The sequence below is a fragment of the Poecilia reticulata genome, chromosome 21 (genome assembly GCF_904066995.2).
Source record: "Poecilia reticulata chromosome 21, P_reticulata-male-v2, whole genome shotgun sequence".
In the NCBI taxonomy this organism is placed as follows: Eukaryota; Metazoa; Chordata; class Actinopteri; order Cyprinodontiformes; family Poeciliidae; genus Poecilia; species Poecilia reticulata.
In genome coordinates, this window is record NC_088850.1 from 13278385 (window position 1) to 13298007 (window position 19623).

The 19623-nt window shown below is 37.4% G+C and overlaps 1 protein-coding gene across 1 annotated transcript; it reads right to left on the reverse strand.

Annotated features, from left to right (window-relative positions):
* Positions 1-5378: 5378 nt before the first annotated feature.
* blk (BLK proto-oncogene, Src family tyrosine kinase) lies at positions 5379-14757 on the reverse strand. Its single transcript, XM_008397915.3, has 14 exons — positions 14370-14757; positions 13312-13391; positions 13123-13210; positions 12981-13011; positions 12534-12627; positions 12339-12437; positions 11046-11149; positions 10779-10928; positions 10229-10381; positions 9954-10133; positions 7801-7877; positions 6914-7064; positions 6225-6356; positions 5379-6060 (listed from the first exon to the last, which is right to left on the reverse strand). The coding sequence occupies exons 3-14, from the start codon at positions 13207-13209 to the stop codon at positions 5858-5860; spliced, it is 1461 nt and encodes a 486-aa protein (XP_008396137.1). The 5' UTR covers position 13210; positions 13312-13391; positions 14370-14757; the 3' UTR covers positions 5379-5857.
* Between the last annotated feature and the right edge of the window lie 4866 nt (positions 14758-19623).

Here is a 19623-nt window from a genome sequence, read left to right on the forward strand (position 1 = left end):
GAGATTTCTCCCCTTGAGCCTGAGAGCTGTGGACGCAGTGGTCTCTTTTAAAAAGTAGCTCAAAATGAATCTTTTTAAATTGGTCTCTACATTTAGTCATTTTGTCATTCATTTCTTACTCTGAGGTTAGTTTTTCTTGCTTTTCTTGCACAACATCACACCTCTCTTTTCAGTTATATTTATTTTAATTTTGAAGAATCCTTGTTTCATTTTAACTATGTTTTTTTACATTTTAAGTAAGCTTTTGTTATGTTTCATACTGTGCTGTGCAGCAGTTTGTGATATTTTTTTTTATATCTTTGACAAATGCTATACAAACATTTAAATACATGTAGAAATGTAATTATTATTTCACTAAGTAAAGCTTTTGCCCCCATCAATTAATGTTCTGAAATTCTAGGTCCAATCTTCTTACAGTTTTCAGTTGAAACATAGTATATTAAAGAGGATTGTTTTTACTCTGTTTGGGTGCCACTAAGTCTGATGTGCATTACAGCAGTACAGTGCTGGAAAATAAGTATACCACTATTGCAAACATTAAATTCGCACAATGACTGCTTTGTCAGTCCAGATTTCAAAACTTATCACATCATGTTTATCTGAGCTCTGAAAAGCTTCAAGTTAATCTGTAATAAATTCTAAAGAGTCCTACATGTCAGATTCTGCAGAAGAGAAAGATCCAAATAAATATTGTAATGTTACACAAAAGTAATTTGAATCAAGAGGATTTTTATGAAAAATGGAGCAAAAGACCTTTGTAGTACCAGAAATGTTCTATTTTCGGCTTTAAACCTGCATCAGCCTTTAAAGTGAAAAGTTTTAGACGCAAAAAAAAACAACTTTCACCTGGCATGAGGATGACCTTAAATGTTAATTGCTTTGTGTTTGAGTATACCAGGAGAAGATCTTTATAACTAGAGTGAACAAAATGTCAGGGATTTAATAAATGACAAAAAATATTCATAGAAGTCCTCTATTACCCTTATGTAGTTATAATTCACATCTTAAAGCATTCATTTTAATGACATTTCTGAAAAACCCTGGCTGCAGCGGTGCAGACCTGTGCAAGAATCATGAGCCAGCTTTCATATCTCGGTGTGCTGCTTCACAGGAGGCAGCCTTTTCTCAAAGAAATTGTTGGGGGAAAAAACTGTAAGACCTTCAGAAGACCTGTAGCATTGGTTAGTTGTTCAAGCAGGTTCAACTCCTTGGAAACAAAATATGAAGAGATGAAGACCCACAATGTCTCCTTCATACTTTAAGAAACAGTGGTTAATAAGCTAGTATGCATAATATAAAATATTATTGAAAAATGTGTGTGTGTGTGTGGGGGCAGGGGGCTCCACTTTAAATGTATATTGAACCATACAACTTCTTAATTTTTCATTGCATTCTGCATTTCAGAAACAGGACATAGCATGCTGGGAAAGTCTGCAGTAGTGGAATGCAGCTTCATAAGCTTTATATCATTTTAACTGAGAGGTTTGGACTCCCACTCATCCCAGTTAATTAGATGAGGTCATTTCTGAAACAAGCCGCCCTGCAGTGCTCAACATTAACATTACAAATAGAAAGTCTGTCAGAGCTGTAGGTGGTTACTGCATAGGCCTTTTTACCGTTACAGCACTTTTTACCACATGCACATATAATTCAATTTTTCCTTGCCAGCAATGTCCTTGATTCATACAGAGCACAGGCTGTGGTGGTCAATTACCAGTCATATTTAGGACACATTTGGGGGTTATTATCACCTAAATGTTTAACTTTTCGGTACGGTAAATAAAGATAAAATACCTGCCTGGCACCTGGATTACTAAAGATTTCCACTAAAGGCTAATAAAACGGGATATGAGGGAAATTCATCTTAATCAAAGCTTTCTTAAGTAAAGCTGTCAGCTAATAAGTAAAATCTACTTTCTGCACATGGTTTTGATCTTTTTTTGATTTACTTTTTGATAAGTTATTACAGATTTGCTGTTGGCATAATTCTGTATAAATCTTTAACTGGTATTTCTGGCAGAACTGGAAGTTGTCTTAAATTAGTCGGTTTCCTGGCACAAACCCAGTTTTCAAGCACAGTCTACGCATTTTCAAAATGTTTGAAGTTAGGGCTTTTGGGAAACTGTTCAGAGAGTTTAATGTAAGCCTTTCATAAAGCAAATTTTGACGTGGGCTTTTGATCATTTGGAAATTTTGAACACCCAGCTGTGTCCACGTCATTTGACCCGAACTGTTACCCAGACATGAAAGGAAATCATTATGACCTGGCAAAACAACCTCTATTTGAATTTACTTTGCTACATTGCTCTCTAGTCTGTTCAAAAACTGTTTCAATGAGCATAACATTTGATATTTTAAGTAGACGATGGTTACTGGGTTACAGAATAAGGAAATAAAACTTTCCAAATATTTATAAATCACAATCACAACTTCTCTACTTTAAAGCAGAATTTTACAGATTTCCTTATATCCAGTGACAGACACATACTAAGGGATGGACTAGTTTTTCTTTTCTTCTGTAGTATTAATCAGAGCGCATGGATGAATTAGGTTTCTTCTTTCCTCTCTATCCATGAAGTACATACACACATTTTGAAAAATGTTTCGGAGACATCTGTTGTCGACGTTTCAAGAGCCCTCACTGTTTCTAGAGCACACACTTGTGATTGATGGACTCCATTAATTTAATGACATCAAAGCCCAGGAGAGATAACATGTTCACAAGGAGCACAATTCAAAGTGAGCACAATTGAAAACATCATTGGAAGATGAAAGCCCGTCTCTTTTCATCTGTGGCGACGCGCTTGTTTCTTTCCCAGAGGAGGGAGAGGGGTTATCCCGAACAAATGCTAATGATGTGTTGCCTTCTGCAGGGATCAGTCATTAATCAGTGTGGGAGCCATCATTACTCCCTGCGAGGCACCCACGATGCACAGGGGGAGGAGAAAGGACGGGGTGGCCCTAACCTAAATGTCTCGTCATGTGATGTTAACATCATTGCTTATTTCAAACTGGAGGGTCTGGATCACTCAGTCAACTTGGGTGATTTTTAAGTCAGTGTTAAAAATTTATGAGTAAAATATCTATTGTATTGTGGCAAACTCAAGATTTTAATCCAATTGAAATGTTGGATTAAGATTTAATTGTAAGCTGAAAGTGAGGAGTGGGACAAACTTTCCTCAGATTCATACCAGAGACTTGTATATTTTCTATAAGATGTTATTTTAGCTAACATTAGGGTAGCGTTACCTATTGGAGTAAGGTCTCCTAACCTTTTCTTCAACAAGCAAACCCATTTTTGTTGGTATCTTTAATGAGCAAGGCGAGGTAGTTTACTTTAGTCTTTAGCGTCAGCATTTAAATAATCAGCCCATTGTCATATACTTAATATTTGCAATATTAAAACTAAACTAATGTAGTGCATTGCTTCATTGCACCTGAGTCATGTGATGCATGCTATCAATTCACAAACAACTTAATTTACCTTAAAGAGTTTATGTATAAAGAAAATCTTTTAGTTGGCTTATAATCATCATCTAACTTTAGTTCAGTTATATGAACAAATTAAACTGCTTCGTACTCGACAGTCTGACTGTTACAAGACAACATGTTTGAAATCATCATCTGCTTGTGTTAGCCGTATTTACCTTTGCCATAGTTAATTATTCCAGTACTCAGTACTCAGATGTGAGAAACAGTTGCTAAGAATATTCCTCTTGGAAAGTCTTAAGCCAAACGACATGCCCTGAGTAAAGAGTGCAAGTAAAACAGATTCAAAGAGCATCTTTTCACCACAATCTGGGTTTTTGACTGGTTATGCTCTGGGTATTTCACCTCTCTATGGAATATTGTGAGATCAAATCGGCTCAAACTTAAAATAATTGAAGTTCGGAGCCATTGATAAGAAACCCCTTAGATCCTAAACCCATTGATACCATGTGATCAATTTCCATAAAGCCAGATGGATAACCAGACCGATTGTGAGCGACTCTGTGCAGTAATGAGACAAGAATGGATCACCATCAGTCAGCATTTGACCCCGATGTTAATATCCCATTACAGGAGACACACAAACATCCACCTACTTGCATACATCTCATTTTGTACCTCCAATTAACCTCTCAGACATCATGGGGAAACCAGAGTACCAAGGAAAAGAACCGGTGCACACACAAAGAGAACGTGCAACTCCACCGGCGGAATAAATCCAGGATCTTCTTATTGAAAGTGTCAATTACTAAATATTAATATTCTCTAAACTCAGTTTGTTTTCAATTCAGTTAAGTTCCATTGGGTTTCATTCAGAAAAACACAGGCTTCCTGAATTAAGTCAAATTTAACCCAGTAAAGCACATTTCAAAAGGCATTACAATTTAATATGTTCAAATTACCTTATTTACTCTAAAAGCCTCATCTGTTTTGCAGGTTTTTCTCAGACGTGGAGACATTATTTAACGCTGTATGACACTGACCCCTGCAGGATAACACAATTCCTGCAAATTTTGTAACTTTCTGTTTTAAACTTTTGAATTTTACTGTTGCTTATTGCTTTACATTTGTTTTTTGTTTTGTTTTGTCAGTGTTCAGCAAATTCCAATAACAATAATAATAATAATAATAATAATAAATGTAGTTAATAGAACATTATAATTGTGAAATGTTCATTTTGTAAATCAAAAGAAGTTAGAATCTATTGTCCCTTGTTTTTTTATTTTTTTGTCAGTATTACCAACCAAAGTTTAGAGGAAAAGAAATGTCAAGATGTCACCCAATTTGGTAACTGAGGCCCTTTTTCTCTAAGTGGCATTTGAGGAATGCTGAGTCACACTTCCTGTTTCCTGTCCATTCAGGAAATGGCAGGGTTTAACCCCTAACTGCCTTGGCCATTCCATTCTCATATCTGTGAGATACTGTCAGTAACCCCAAGGGAGATTTTTAGCTAAAAGGATCCAAACTGCAACAATTTAGTGTAATTTGTTAGTTTTGAAGGCTTCCTGCAGATTGAGCTTTACAGGTTTTCAACATTCAGAAAGTAGATGAAGTTAGTTGCGCAATCATTTCGTGTTGCCTTTATCTGACTCTTACCATCAGCAATAATAAAACTAAATTCAGTCAAATGGTATACGTGATGATGCGACCTTATTTTAGATTGATTTTATCTAAGCGTGGGATCCTGAGCATAGAAACACAACTTTGCTAAATCCTGAAAGAGTCCTTTGAAAGTTCTCCTTTTGAAATATTTCGAACGCAGATTGAAGAGAAAGCCTTTGCAATTGCTATTTAAAGAAACCGTTGCATTCTGAGTCTGTGATAAAGATGAATCGTTCTGTCGGCTTACAACTACACCAATGCCGACAATTATGTAAAAAGCATCAATCTCTCCTTTCTAAGCCTTTTTATTTTCAAATACAAATAAATGAAGAAAAAAAATGTGCAAAGTATTGTGCATGTAATCTCAGGTTGTTGCGTTCAGTACCATGCAAATGTTTCACCTCCAGCTTTACCTCCATTGCGTTCCCCAGGTATTAAAGCTGTTCATCATGTGCATGACCCTGTTGCATTTCCAGTCCCTTGTTAATCATATTATATACATACATATATATCATCACTAGTGATACCCACTCACATTCCAGTGCTTCAGTCGAGAGCAAGAGGCATCTATAACTGAAACAGAGTCAACATAGCGAAACCGTGTTGAAGTTCTTGACTTTGATACGTTTCTGACGCTTGTTTCCGTTGTAGATGGTAGAAGCCAAAAATAACTTTGACATTCACTGAGAGGAATTATTTTATATAAATCTTTTGTATGAGTCACAGTGGAGATGCTAGGTGGGTACAGCCCTTTTTTGACAAAAAGCTATGGATGCATCTCATATTGTCCCTCTGTGGCAATAAAGAAATCGTTGAGAGTGCTCTGTAAAAAATCAAAAGTGGGCCGTTCCTCGGGCTTTTGTTTCCAGCACACCGTCATGATCTCGTAAAGTTCCTCGGGGCAGCCTTCTGGCTGTGGCATCCTGTAAAACTTGTCCAGGTTCCTGATCACCTCCGGATTGGTCATTCCTGGTCGGAGCCAAGAAAAGCCAAATTAAACTCACAATTATTTTTGCAATTGTTTACATGTATTATAATATGTGTCATAGCATACGTAGTCACGGGAGATTATCAGTATCTCGAAACGTTATGCTTTCTAAACTTCAAAAATAGTTGTTTCTTAAGGTTTTTACCGGGGTATGGTATCCTTCCATATGTGACCATTTCTGTCAGTAGGATCCCAAAGGACCAGACGTCTGATTTGATGCTAAACGTGCCATAGTTGATAGCCTCTGGTGCTGTCCATTTAATGGGGAACTTTGCACCTGAATATTGAAAAAAGACAACGATAAACATGTTGCTGACAAGTAGCTCGAACGATTTTGTAACACTTTATTCTTATCTTCAGATTCACCCAGTCAGCACAGAAACAAGGTTTCCACAAAAAAGTTTCTAGCAAGAAGAAATGTGTAATACAATCATCACATCTCGTCAGACGGAGGATTATTTTTAGTTCATAGTTGTCATGCAAGTGCGTATTTACTGACATATTATTTCAAATTACCCCGTAGCAGTAATCCGAGAAATGTTGAATTTGAGACGTAACTTATTTAACTGATATTCGAGTTCTTTCTGAAACTTTTTTCAGAAAACTAAGCTGTTTAGAGGATTCTAAGTATTTTTCCTTTGAAGCACAGTGTAAAGAAATGAGAACGAGCTCAAGACTTTTTTTTGCACAGCACATAAAACCAGTCTAAAAAAATACACTAACTTAAAAGTTGCAAAATTCCTCATTTAACCGCAAAAAAACTGTGCAGCATATTTAATTTGATTGCACGATACATAAAAATGCAGTTTTGATCAGTCTCTGCTCGTACTTTACCTTCTTGTGCCGTGTATTCAGATTCAATGATCCTGGCAAGGCCAAAGTCAGCTATCTTGCAGTGGAGCGTCTCGTTGACCAGAATGTTAGCCGCGCGAAGGTCACGGTGAATATAGTTCTTCTTTTCAATGTATGCCATGCCCTCGGCTATCTGTCATAAAGGAGACAGAGAAGCGGACGTGTCATCGGAGTCATGTGCTCAAATGCAGATTTAAGTGTGTAATCTACGACTAGACACATCACAAGTATTTATTTACAGCCATCCGGATAAATGGACAGCAGTTTGTATATAAACGTTTGTTCTTCCTTGACAATATTTGTAGGATGTGTTCTGGGTTCAACAGTTGGGCTTTCAGTAGTAACAGGGTTTAATAGGATGTGATAACACTAAGGAAGTTGAAAGTTTGGGGGGAAAAATACTTTTGTGTAGGGTTGACGGCGGCAGCAGAGGGCGGGAGGGGGGCTTAGTGTAGATGGAAAAATAGCACAACTTCCTGTCCGGATGTTAATAATTGACGTAGTGCAATGCTTTCAAGCCAGTTGAGCGAAACGCCCCGCCACAGAAACCACACAGCTACTGCTGACAGTTTCCATGTGTGTTCACATCATAACTGGTGTCAAAGATTATACTACAGTCTCAAAAAAGTTCAGAGCTTTACTGTAGAACAATGAGAGTATAAATAGGCTTCGAGGTAAAAATAAAACCTAACATTTTTTTAGTTGGACGGCGACTGCAGAAATCAAACACCTAAATATTAATGTCTCGCAGTTACAGGTAAAAACTACAACAGTTAGAGCAGCAATGACAGAACAGCTCATATGTTATCAGGGAAATATTCCATTACAGGATAAAACTTTGAGATTGTGTAATTAAAGCGGTTTCCCACCTGCGCTGACATATCAATCAATTTGTTCATCTTGAGATTTTTTCCTTCATCGGTTTTTAGAAAGTCAAGAAGGCAGCCTGTAAGAGAAAAAGGGACATGATACCATCAGAAAAAAAAAACCTCTGCAGATTAAAATGTCACCCAATCACCATGTTGTAGAAATGTTAATTTATGATCTTTTACATGATGCGGTACACTCGAGTTCGATACGACGTACTGCGCTTTAGTGAGATACCTTTCACAAATTCAAGATCCTGAGGCTCCGAGTTAATTATCGACGTTCTAACAAGCAAAATTCCATGCTGCGCATGGACAGTTATTGACAAAAATAAATTTATATGGCATAATAATCTTCAAAATTCATGAAATAATAAAAATTCAAACTATGTTTGTCTGCATCTGTTTATAGTTAAACAGATTTCAAGTCATGCAAAGTGGCAAAGTATTGTCACTATGCATGACTTCAAATGCAGCTGCAGATTTAAATCTATGATAGTTTTATAACACAAATGTAACAAGCTTATTCTATTTTCCTTTAAATATCAAGTAACACTGAGAAAAGAAGCAAATTCATTCTTTTCTCCTAAAATAATCCTAATTAAATGAAACTTGCAGCTCTTTCATCTAATCAGCTGACTTTCAATAACAGAAAGTAGCAATCTTCTACATTCTTACTGTAGATTTAATTTATTTTGGAAGAGAACTTTGGAATAATCTGAAAATTGTTCTCTTAATTTGACGATCAAGAAAACAATCCTATTGTTTCATGTCTTATTGCAGATTTTTGGACAACACTGCCAAAAACCTGAATGCAGCACCATCAAATAGCAGGCAAACAGAGAGTCTTTTCTCTTGGAGATTAACTTTCTACCTAATAATAGAGAATGTGCTGCAGACTATGCTACTATCACAGTATTTTCTGTTGAATTTTGAGCAGTTTTTCTGTGTCTACCAACACAAAAAATTCTCTTACTAACAGTATATGCAAACAAATTTACAAGCAATGTTTATCATGCCTGCCATAGCTGACCACACTTGAAATGAATAGTCAGATTTAAAAAAAAAGAAAGAAAAGAAACTCAAACAAACAGTGTGTTAATGCATATTGCAAAAAAAAAAAAATGGCTTGAATGTGTATTTTGCGGGAAGCTTTTATTTTTCAGACATTTTCTGTTTTAAAGTCTTCCATATGCCTTTTAAAACTAAATAAAGTAATCTATTTGTAAATAATGCATTCAACTACAAAGTGTATTTTTTAGAATACTACAGCATTTTTTCATCCCCTTCTGTTAAAATCCTTTCAAAATCGTATTTATTCATGCAAAGAGACTGTTTGATATACCGTGTTACTCTAACAAGCTAAATACAGTATGTTAGATGGGAAAAAAATCTACACTATACATATAAGTTTTTCTACTTTTGAGTGATTTTGCACAAAAAATGGTCAGGATCAATGTTATAGTTTTTGATGCTCCTCAAGTTGCATAATTCCCCCATTGAAAGGACAATATAACACTCTTGGAGAGGCATCATCCACCAATAAGTGATGTAGCTAATTCTTTTGTACACAGTAAATGATCTAGACTTATATTTTCTTGGTCTCTCTTTGGCGAGGATGGTGACAGGGGTAGGAGTTTGTTCTGTAACCGGCGGGTTGCCAGTTCAGATCTCTGCTAGGTCTGTCTCAGTCTTTGTGACCACCTGCTGCTGCTGGTCAGAGGGCCGGGCGGCGCCTGTGCATGGCAGCCTCACTTTCACTTCTGTCTGGCCCAAGTCAGCTGTGGCTACTATGCAGTCGCTTGCCACCATCAGGCCCTGCGACAAACTGGCGACCTGTTCAGGGTGACCCCACCTCTCGCCCGTAACGTTAGCTGAAGATAGGTACCAGCACCCCTCCCGATCCCACTAAGGGACAAGGGTGTAAAGAAAATGGATGGATGCCACCATCAGCTTGTGAATGTGTGCTTGAATGCGTGAATGGCTGAGTGTAGTGTGAAGCGCTTTGGGGTTTTCTGGACTTGGTAAAGTCGAGACAAAGTCTCTCGATAAGAGAAATAATCTGGGTACGTGTGCATATTCAGCTCTCTGTTTACAACCATATTAGTACTGTGATTTGTAACACATTCATCTGCAAGCCTTTTGATATTTCTTACCGTTCACCATGAACTCGGTCACGATGAGAATAGGCTCCTTGGTGACGACAGCATGGAGTCGTACGAGCCTGTCATGCTGCAGCTGTTTCATGAGGTTAGCTTCCTGAAGAAAGGCCTCCGGCTCCATCGTTCCTTCTTTCATCGTCTTGATAGCAACCTTCTGGGTGTTCTTGTAGTAGCCTGCCAAGGAGGTTCATAGAGATTAAATAATTCACTCCCCGTTTTGAGCTCATGAGACCCCTTTGAGCGTGAGAGGTAGTTTTTTTTTTCCTCACCCATCCAAACTTCTCCAAACTGCCCAGCACCGAGTTTCTTCACCATTTTCAGCGTCTCTCTGGGAATCTCCCATTCATCCTGAGCCCACGGTTGCTGAGGGGCTTTTTGTTTACAAGGAGCATACAGTCGAAGACACAACCCGTCTGCAGTCCCTGCATGTAAGCGTGATACATGTATGATAACTACTGAGAAAATGTTTTTGTTTCCATCCGTGACAGCTAGAGCAAAGGTATACTTGCTTGCATGAGCGCCTTTTATCAGGAGCAGCTGTGCTTTGGCAGACATCTACAAGGTTTATCTTGTGGTTTAGTCACAGAAGAGGTAGGACTATCTAAACACACTTACAGGAAATGCAAAATGCATCTTGAGGGTCTAGTTTCCTGATTTCATTCAAAGTCAGATACCGATGTTAAAATTCATAGCAGCAAAAATGACACATCTGTTGTGATTAATAAATTCTGAAGTCCACAGAGGTGTCCGTTTTTATGCGATGTAACTGAAATTATGACAAAAAAGAAAACTTTTCTTGTACTTGTGTTGTAAACTTACGGGTGTAGTACTTGACCAGCTCTTGTAAGGATGGGAAGGTGTTGGAGGGGGAGATATAGTAACCACCTTTGTCCAGACAGCGAATCTTGTAGTGTTTTACCACATCTCCTTGTTCTTGATCATTATCTCTTACCGACAGTGAGTACGACCCTGACAGCAAGAACCGAGAGGAATCAGTTTTCTTTCTTAAACCAATCACTGTTTGAAACCTATGATTGTATGTTGTTTTTAATAGAGCACTAATGTTTAAATTTTGTAAGCTCTTACCTTTACAGGTCTCACTCTCTCGAACAAGAAAGGAGCCTGGTTTATTTCCAGGAGCCAAAAGCAGTCGTTCCGTCTCTCTTCGACTCACATCTTTGAAAAACCATCTACGACACAACAAAGTTGTTTTTTTTATTACTTTCATTTCAAAAATGCAAAATCCAAACAGTGGTAATTGCACTTTAAAATATGAGCTGCGGCACTCCTGATAAAACATGTAGAAAAGCATGGAAATAAATTACTAGTGTTAAAACCCGAGATGCCACTTGGGGGCTCGTCCAGACTTGTTAGTCACAATTGGAGTTGTGTTAAACAAGTGTTGCTCTCACTTTAAATATGAGCAACTAATTTTATTGCTGGTGTTTTTACATTTACCATTAAGCCCTATTGCCCTACCAGATTTAGGGCAATTCAGGAAACGTAACACTTCCGGTTTTCAAAAGTAAACTGTTTGAATCGGCCCAGTTAGGATCCTGACTTGAATCGATGGAGAGAGAAAATTTTAAGGTGATGTGAAGAGGGTCATTCGAAGTTCTGGAGCTCAAAAGAGGAATAAATTATCAAAATATCTGGGGAAGCCTGTGAAAACTGCTGCTATTGATTATTACAAAAGTAGCAAAAAGTATTTCACTGAGTACTGAGAACAATATATATATATATATATATATATATATATATATATATATATATATATATATATATATATATATATATATATATAAAAGCTGACATTAATTTTTTAAAATAAGATTTAAATAAAATCTGATGCATGTGTATGGAATTTGAATCTATATTTTTTTTAATACATTGAAACACCTACCTCATTTCTCAACATAGACTAACTTTTTGGGTGTGGCTCATTTCTGTCCTAACAAAATGAAGATGAACACATATGCCTTGGTTTGATGGCACACTCTCATGTAATTCTTACGTGGTCAGAGAATTTGAATAAAAATGGAAGTCTATGTCACATCGCATTTATAGCCCAAAGAAACAGGAAGTTACTGACTAATTGGAGGCTTCTAGACACTTCGATAAACTTAAAAAGGTAAAGTTAAAAAATGGACAATTTGCTTTAGCTATGTTTACTTTATATCTATTTGTGAGTGTTAATAATTGTGCCTCCAGTAATTTAATATAAAAATAAATAGATTTTTTTTTTCCCTTTAGTCATTATTGTTATGCAACTATATTAAATGATAATTTTATTTCATGCCTTCTACACATATTTACCAGGGCTGCCAATACTGTCGCAGAGTGCTATTTTCTGGCCTAGATTATAATGTTTTCCCATACTTCTCCACCTCCAGCGTATCTGATCTGGCTACATAATTAGATGGGATGAAGCCCTCTTGATCAGTGAGAAGCGATTTAGCCAGCCACCATTCTCCGTTCCTACAAATACAACATACGACACACATCATTTTGGTTTAACTGGGGAAAATGAGAAGCAGCAAACTTCACGAATTTCGAGACCGGGACGATGCTTACTCTTGCACAACTTTGAGCTTGTCTCCTTTCTTGAAAGAAAGATCGCTGTCGTTGGTCGCTTTGAAGTCGTGCAGTGCTATAAACACATTTTCATCTGAAAAAAAGCAGAGCGATAATTGTTTCTTTCTCGTCATGCTCCTTAAATCTTTGTTTAGTTTCACTACCCACTTTTTGACACCCCTCTATATTATTAATCAATGCGTTTCTTTAATTGTCATATGAGTCTGTTCCTTTTTCTTAAGTAATACGCACCCTCGTTTAACTCTGCCGTGATGCTAAAATTACTTTCTTTTGCATGCAACCCTGCTTATCTCATTCCCAGAAGAGAACGAAGGAAATTAAGCTGCGATTTTAATCACACAGAGTAGCTTCGTCCTACACGCACTAATGTCTTGTTGACCGCATTATTGCAGAAAGTTAGTTGCAAGGGAAAATTGTAGTGATTACCGTTAGATGAATAGGTGTTTGCGTTGTTTTCCTAAAACAGAGAAAAAGTATGTTTTTGTCATCAGTATTCATGCACGCAGTTATTATAACTATCGATGGTGTACTGAGCAGATTAAATTGATCACTTAAGTGTTTTACTTACTGTGCGGTTTGATGTCTGGGGGTTCTTTACTTTGTAAAATGAATTCTCATCTTTTACGTTTTTCTGGCCACTGCAAGTGCAGCCCATCCTGTGGATGTAAAAGAAAAGTACATAAGCTGAGCTGTAACAGCAAAAAAATAAATGATAATAATTTTAAAAAAAAATCTGATGGAACATCTTTTCCTTTACCTGATTAAGCTGATGAGCTTTCTGATTTTCAGTCTCCACTCCTCCCACTGCAGGCCCACGTCTTTGACTTCATGCCCAGTCTGAAAAACAAACTAATCATTCAAAGCTGCTGCTTTTTTTTTTTCTCTCTTTTTGTGTCAACTATTTTTGGTTTTATTTCTTAGCAAATGGTCTTCTAATGAAACCAAACAATTCTGGAAAGAGGAAGTTGACAACACTTCTTCACCTTTACTGAGTAGCACTTTATCAATGTACATCTGTCATGTTTGCGATAAAAATAGAGAGAAGTGAAATTGCTAAGGACCGGTTAAGAAGCTGATTCAGAAATCCACATTTAACTCTCCTTATCTACATTAATGCCATGTTTTGTCCCAGACATGTTTTTCAGTGTTTAGCAAAAAACTAAAATTATAGTTTATGCTATTGTCATGTTCAAACCATCGGAAATTGAAAACTTCAAACAAACTATTGTTTTCTAACTTTCTAGCTTGTCTTCTGAAAAGATTCTCTCTTTCCTGCGGAAGTTAAATTTTATAGCTTAAAAAGCAAATGAGCATAAATAGCAACATTTGTGCCCAACAGACAATTAACATTAAACATTAAACATTACTACCTCCGCTGTGTCATAAAATCTTTGATGAACATTACCTTAAAAATTATAACTTAAAATTTGTTCTTAGACAAAAAATATATTTTTCTTAAATTCAGTTGCTGGTACCAGCACACAGATTCCTTTGCAAAGTTTTATAAGTAAAACCACTAATTAATAGGAAGAACAACAACAATTTTGTATAACATTTATACGAACATAAACACAAATATTTTACCTTCAACAACATATTTTTCCTTTCAAATTTTTGCTCTAAATGACTTGCCATAATTAAATAATGTGACCATCTCTATCAATTTCCGATTCCTCAGTAAAACATTTTGTTGTGTCATCTCTTAACACAAATTCATGTGGAGAGCTTCATTATGATAAATCTGTAACAGTAATTCTAACGGATGATATATATGTCTTTTTAATTTAGGAAAATGATAACACAGGAGGTATTTACCTTCAGTTTGTCCTCAGAAGTAACTCAGTTGCAAAATGTCTTGAGTTTCCTCAGTGCTTGTCAGTGTGTCACTCTCACTCGCTTACTCACCCTGGTTTAGAAAGTTTCTCTCTCTCTCTCTCTCTCTCTCTCTCTCTCTCTCTCTCTCTCTCTCTCTCTCTCTATTTCTCTCTCTTTCTCCCACAGAGGGATCAGACCTCCCTGAGGGTTCGTAGTGCAGAGTTTACTGGAAAAAGGCAGCAGCATAGGTTGGCCTGTAATTATCTCCCTACTTGTTATAAACAGCTATTAGTCCTTTAGCCTCTAAATTAATACAACAGTATTCATCCTCAGTTACAGCATTCACAAAGTTTTATTTATCAAGGCATATCAAGTTTTGCTCCAAATCAACTTAATGCCCTTGCACCTAAATGTTAAATGTTGTGGAAAAAAAACCAGTGTTGTACCTGCTATCTTTTTAGAGCTAGTTGGTCTTAACTTTAGGTGTGGTGAGTAAAATAGGCTGTAAGGTTTCCATGACACATTTCTCAGTTCCTCTAGTGGTCTGTGTTTTTTTTATCTCTACAGCACATCTCATAAGCTAAGCAAAGCGTACACATTTACATGCTGCCACAGTTTGTTTGGGGAGAAAACGAGGAAGCAGATCTGTCTTTATTTGACTGGCTTATATATTTTTTATCACTATTAATAGTAATGAATCATTGAAATAAAGACTTGGCATCACTGCCGATAGTGATTCTAAAACATATGCACTATGTCAGTTGAATCCTCTTTCACTTTTAGGTAATTGAGGAACATGATCCTGAACAGAAAACACTTAGTGCAAAAAAAAAAAAAACCCACTTTAGCAGTTTTAAAGTAATGGTCTTCAGAAATCTCTCATATCATTGTGAAGAAAAGCTTCCAATTTTATATAACTCCCTGGAAATCCTACTTCAGCCTCTCTGTTATGATTGAGAGAGTATGGTTGTGATTGCTGTCCTGATTCAATATTAATCTTTGGCCACGCTGTAAAATTTTGTTTGAGGACACTTTACAGATGAGGTATTTGTGGTCGCAACACACCCAGCTCTCTAGAGAGACCGCCATTTCAGTGCTAAATTGGTGGTTTGGTGTTTCTGTGTTTTGTTCTGTTTACAGCTTCTGGCTTTATATAAATAGGACTTTATATGATAAACTGTAAAGTGGAAGTAAATATACAAATCGTTTTCAAATAAAAAGTAGATCAAATAAATAAAAAAATCATAAAAATGTGGCATGCATTTCTATTCAGTCCCTATTGAGTTAGCAAACTGCAGGAATACCTTTTACAGCTATACATCTTTAGAGGTATCTAGATTTTTGCTTATTCTGTTTTGCAAAACAGTCACAATGGATAGAAAGTCAATGAAGACGAAATGAATAGTCTTGCCACATATTCTCAAATAGATTAAGGTTTGATTTTTAGTTGGACCATTCTAAAATTTTAGCTTCTTGAGATCCAAAGCATAGCATCTCTGGTTGCATGTTTAGGGATATTTCTCATGGCCTTGTATTTACATTTATCATCATTCTTCTTTCCTGTGCCTGCTCAAGAAATAAATTCTCACACCATCATACAACCACCATCATATTGTCTGTCTGCTTCTTTCATTGGTCTTTGTGATGTTTCTTCACTTTGGCTCCCTGTCAAATTTCTAAGGTTGCTGGATTTATATTGAGTGTAATGTACACTCAGGTGAACTCTATTTAGTAGTTAGGTAACTTCTGAGGTTAATTGGCTTCACTTCAGAAGACAGACTTAACAAGGCTGAATATTCAGATTTTTGCTTTAAAAATACTTAATGCAATCTGATTTCACAGGAAGTTGTACTCTGCTGACCATCTAAATAACTTGAGCAATAAGTCGGTGACAGGTGTGGGCTTAGATTTTGGTAAATGAGGTGTAAAACACTATAAAGTGTCCGATTCTGTTAATCTGATTTTGAATTTATCTTTTTTGAAGACCTCATCAGAACACAATATGTATCCCTCATACCCTGAAAGGCAATTGTGTGAATTTTAAAAGATTATGGCTACCTTTATTCCTCAACCGTAACTTGTTATGCGAGGGACGAACAGGTCCATCCATTCATCCATCCATTTTCTTACACCCTTGTCCCTTAGTGGGGTGACGTTCCGGGCGAGAGGCGGGGTACAACCTGGACATGTCGCCAGTCTGTCGCATGGCGGACGAACAGTTCGATTACTGTATTCGTTTGCAGTTGCTGTTGTTGCTCAGTTTTGACACCAGGGGGTGTAAACACTCCTGTTATAATCTAAGACCCTCCTGAAGGCCGTTGCCTTTTTCGTCTCCTTTTCAACAAGTCCTTCCTGAAATCATTCAGTTTCTATTCATAACCGACCTTTACTGTGACCTCACACAGAAAGATGATTCTATGAGTGTTGGCCTTTAGGGATTTTTATTGTGTTTTGCTTTTACATCTGTATACAGGGGAGCCTTGGTGGGTGGGGAGTGGGGGGGTGCAGATGTGAACGTAGATGCAAAGTCAGTCAAATCATAGACAAAAAATGCAAACCGATGAGTGGTCAATCTATCAAACTGTAACAATGCTTTGGTTTTCCCACTCCATAGCAGCTAACCAGCTCTTTCCTTTTCTCACCACACAATACACAGAGGAGGGGATTCTCCCGCCTTCTTCATTGATACATAACACCAGCATGTCCTGGTGCTTATCATTGGTAACTTACTGTGGAAAGTTATTGAGAATGACTCAGAGAGCCTTGTGAGGAAGATATCATTCACATTATACTGTAACCTGTAAGTGCGGGGGGTGAATAAATCTTACAGCACTGGAAGTGTTTGTTTCCTATGGGGGGGCTTATTGCAACATGCAACATGGAGATATTACTCTCTGGGCAACACTTCACAGGTTTTTGTTTGGACCACCTGTGCTGTGCGTGGGGACTGTGCAGCGCTGCAGTTCTCTGACGGAACGACACACACACACACACACACACGCACACACACACGCACACACAGGGGCTGCAGGTGCATGGTGAGTGTTATTGAGTGCGTCCTGGTTTTTAACTGTTGTTCCTCTTTAAACTCCTTTCTTCTAGTTTTTCCATCAGCCCTTGTTTTCTTCCCAGGGCTTGGCGGATGCTTGTGTACGGCTCTGTTGGGGTCCCCAGACATTGCATCCTGCCTGCAGAAGGGTCATAAGTGGCCCCACAGGATAACCTGAACAACAGTGGGAAAGAAAGGGAGCGTGGGTCTTTTCTGGTTATGTAGTTCTGACCAGCTCTGTGCCAACAGCATATACATGCTGCCAACTGCTGCTTTCAATTCCCATTATTATTGTGAGTGTGCGCTGTATGAAAATGAAAATGTCTCTTGTGTGCACTTGTTTGCATGGTAACAGCTGTGAGTGTTAATGTTGTGATGCTATTATTGGGTTAGGGGTTAAGATTAGGACTAAGGTTAGGCTTAGGTTTGGGCAAATACTGGTCATGGTAATGGTTAGGTTTATGGTAAAGGTCATGGTTGAGTGATAGAAATGAATGAAAATGAATGGAAGTCAAAGCAAAGAAGATTGAAAGACATACTTTTGTGTGTGTGACATGTGTATGTTATGCAAAATTGTGAAAAATCTAACATTTAAAGGAAGGCATGCAGTTGTTTAGTTCATCCAAGATGTGATTTACTCATACACATTCTTGCAAGCACACGCAAACACACCATCCTTAATTATGTATCCCCCTCTGTATCACAAGAGGCCCCCTTTTGACTTCCTGTCTGTGTGGGAACCACTTGTATCCTCTGTCACACATGAAGTGAGAAGTCTTGTTTTTCTATTTGCCATAAAAAGACAAGGTGATGAACAATAAATGCAACAATCCACCTCCACTGCTCAATGAACACACAGCGTCGCTGTCCCTGGAGAGAAACATTTGGACAAACCTAATTGTCCTTCAAGCTAACATCAGCAGCTGTTTTGCAGCATGCTCTAAAGTGAAATTCATACCAGATTAAGGAAGCAACACAAGCAATATGCAAGCAACACAAATCAGTCATTGAAATAAGTCATGTGAAATGAAGACAAATGTCCAGAGAAACAAATGTAGATAATAATCTTTCTGTAAAAATCGTCATGAAAGCTTTTCTTGCTAACGACAGTAATCAAGGCTTCTACTACAGAAAATCTGGTTGCATTCTATTGCTTTGGCGTGATTTTGACCCATCCCATTGTCTTTCTGAAAAATCCACTCATTTCGCTCTGTGAGGTGGAAGCTCGGCTGGAGACAGCAGCTCCAAGGAGGAGTTGTGGCTGCGATTTGTGGGAGCAAACGTTTAGGCACCTTCAAATAGCGGCTATGGAGGATTCAAGAAATCCTCAAGCGTGCATGAATGAACCAAAGCAACACTCCGAGAGTGTTTTTGATGAGGGTATCCCATGATAACATGATCTAAACAGGGCCACTGCTAACCATTTGTAGTGTCTTTTTGTATTTACATTTATTCATGATTCCAAAAGATTTTCTTCCGTTTACTTTCACCTCATTGCAAATAATTTCATTTATGAACTGATTTTTTTGGATTTATATTATCGACATGTATGTTTAATTTTTAATCAACAGGATGTTGAGAGTACTCATTCTATGATCATGACATCTATTCTGATGAATTTTTTTGCATTTCTCCACAGTGTACTTTCAAAGTTGAAAAGAGCCGTTGAAACTTGGTTTGAAGTGCTCATGCTGTTGGACTCTGCAGCGCTGTAGCTGGAAGCAGGTCTTTGCAGCTGCTCTGCAGGCAAGTTGCTCTGAGGTAAACATGGCTGCGGGAAAGCCCCGTATTATTGTGCTCCGGATGACGTTCCTCACTCTTCCAGTGTTTACTGTGGAAATTACTGCCAACGGCCAGCAAGCAGGTGCTTCCTCAGAAACTCTTTGCTTATCCAAAAGATTTGAAGATTAAATTAATCTCTGAGTGTCAAGCAAGACAGCATAATGTTTCTGTTTTTTTTTCAGGATTCACAACTCCTTTTATTTATTGGTTTTCTTTATGCTTATTTTACCTATTTTTTTTTTTTTTTTTTACAAAAAACAAGATCATTCCTCGTAGTTTAATTATATAGTTTTTCAAGCTACTGTTCCTCACTTATGTTTGTAAATGCTTTAAACTCTCATTGTATTTATCTGGTTTTTGTAAAAATAAGCCTGAGTGATGGAGATGTAATAATAAAATGGATTGATCATTGGATGTTTTTTG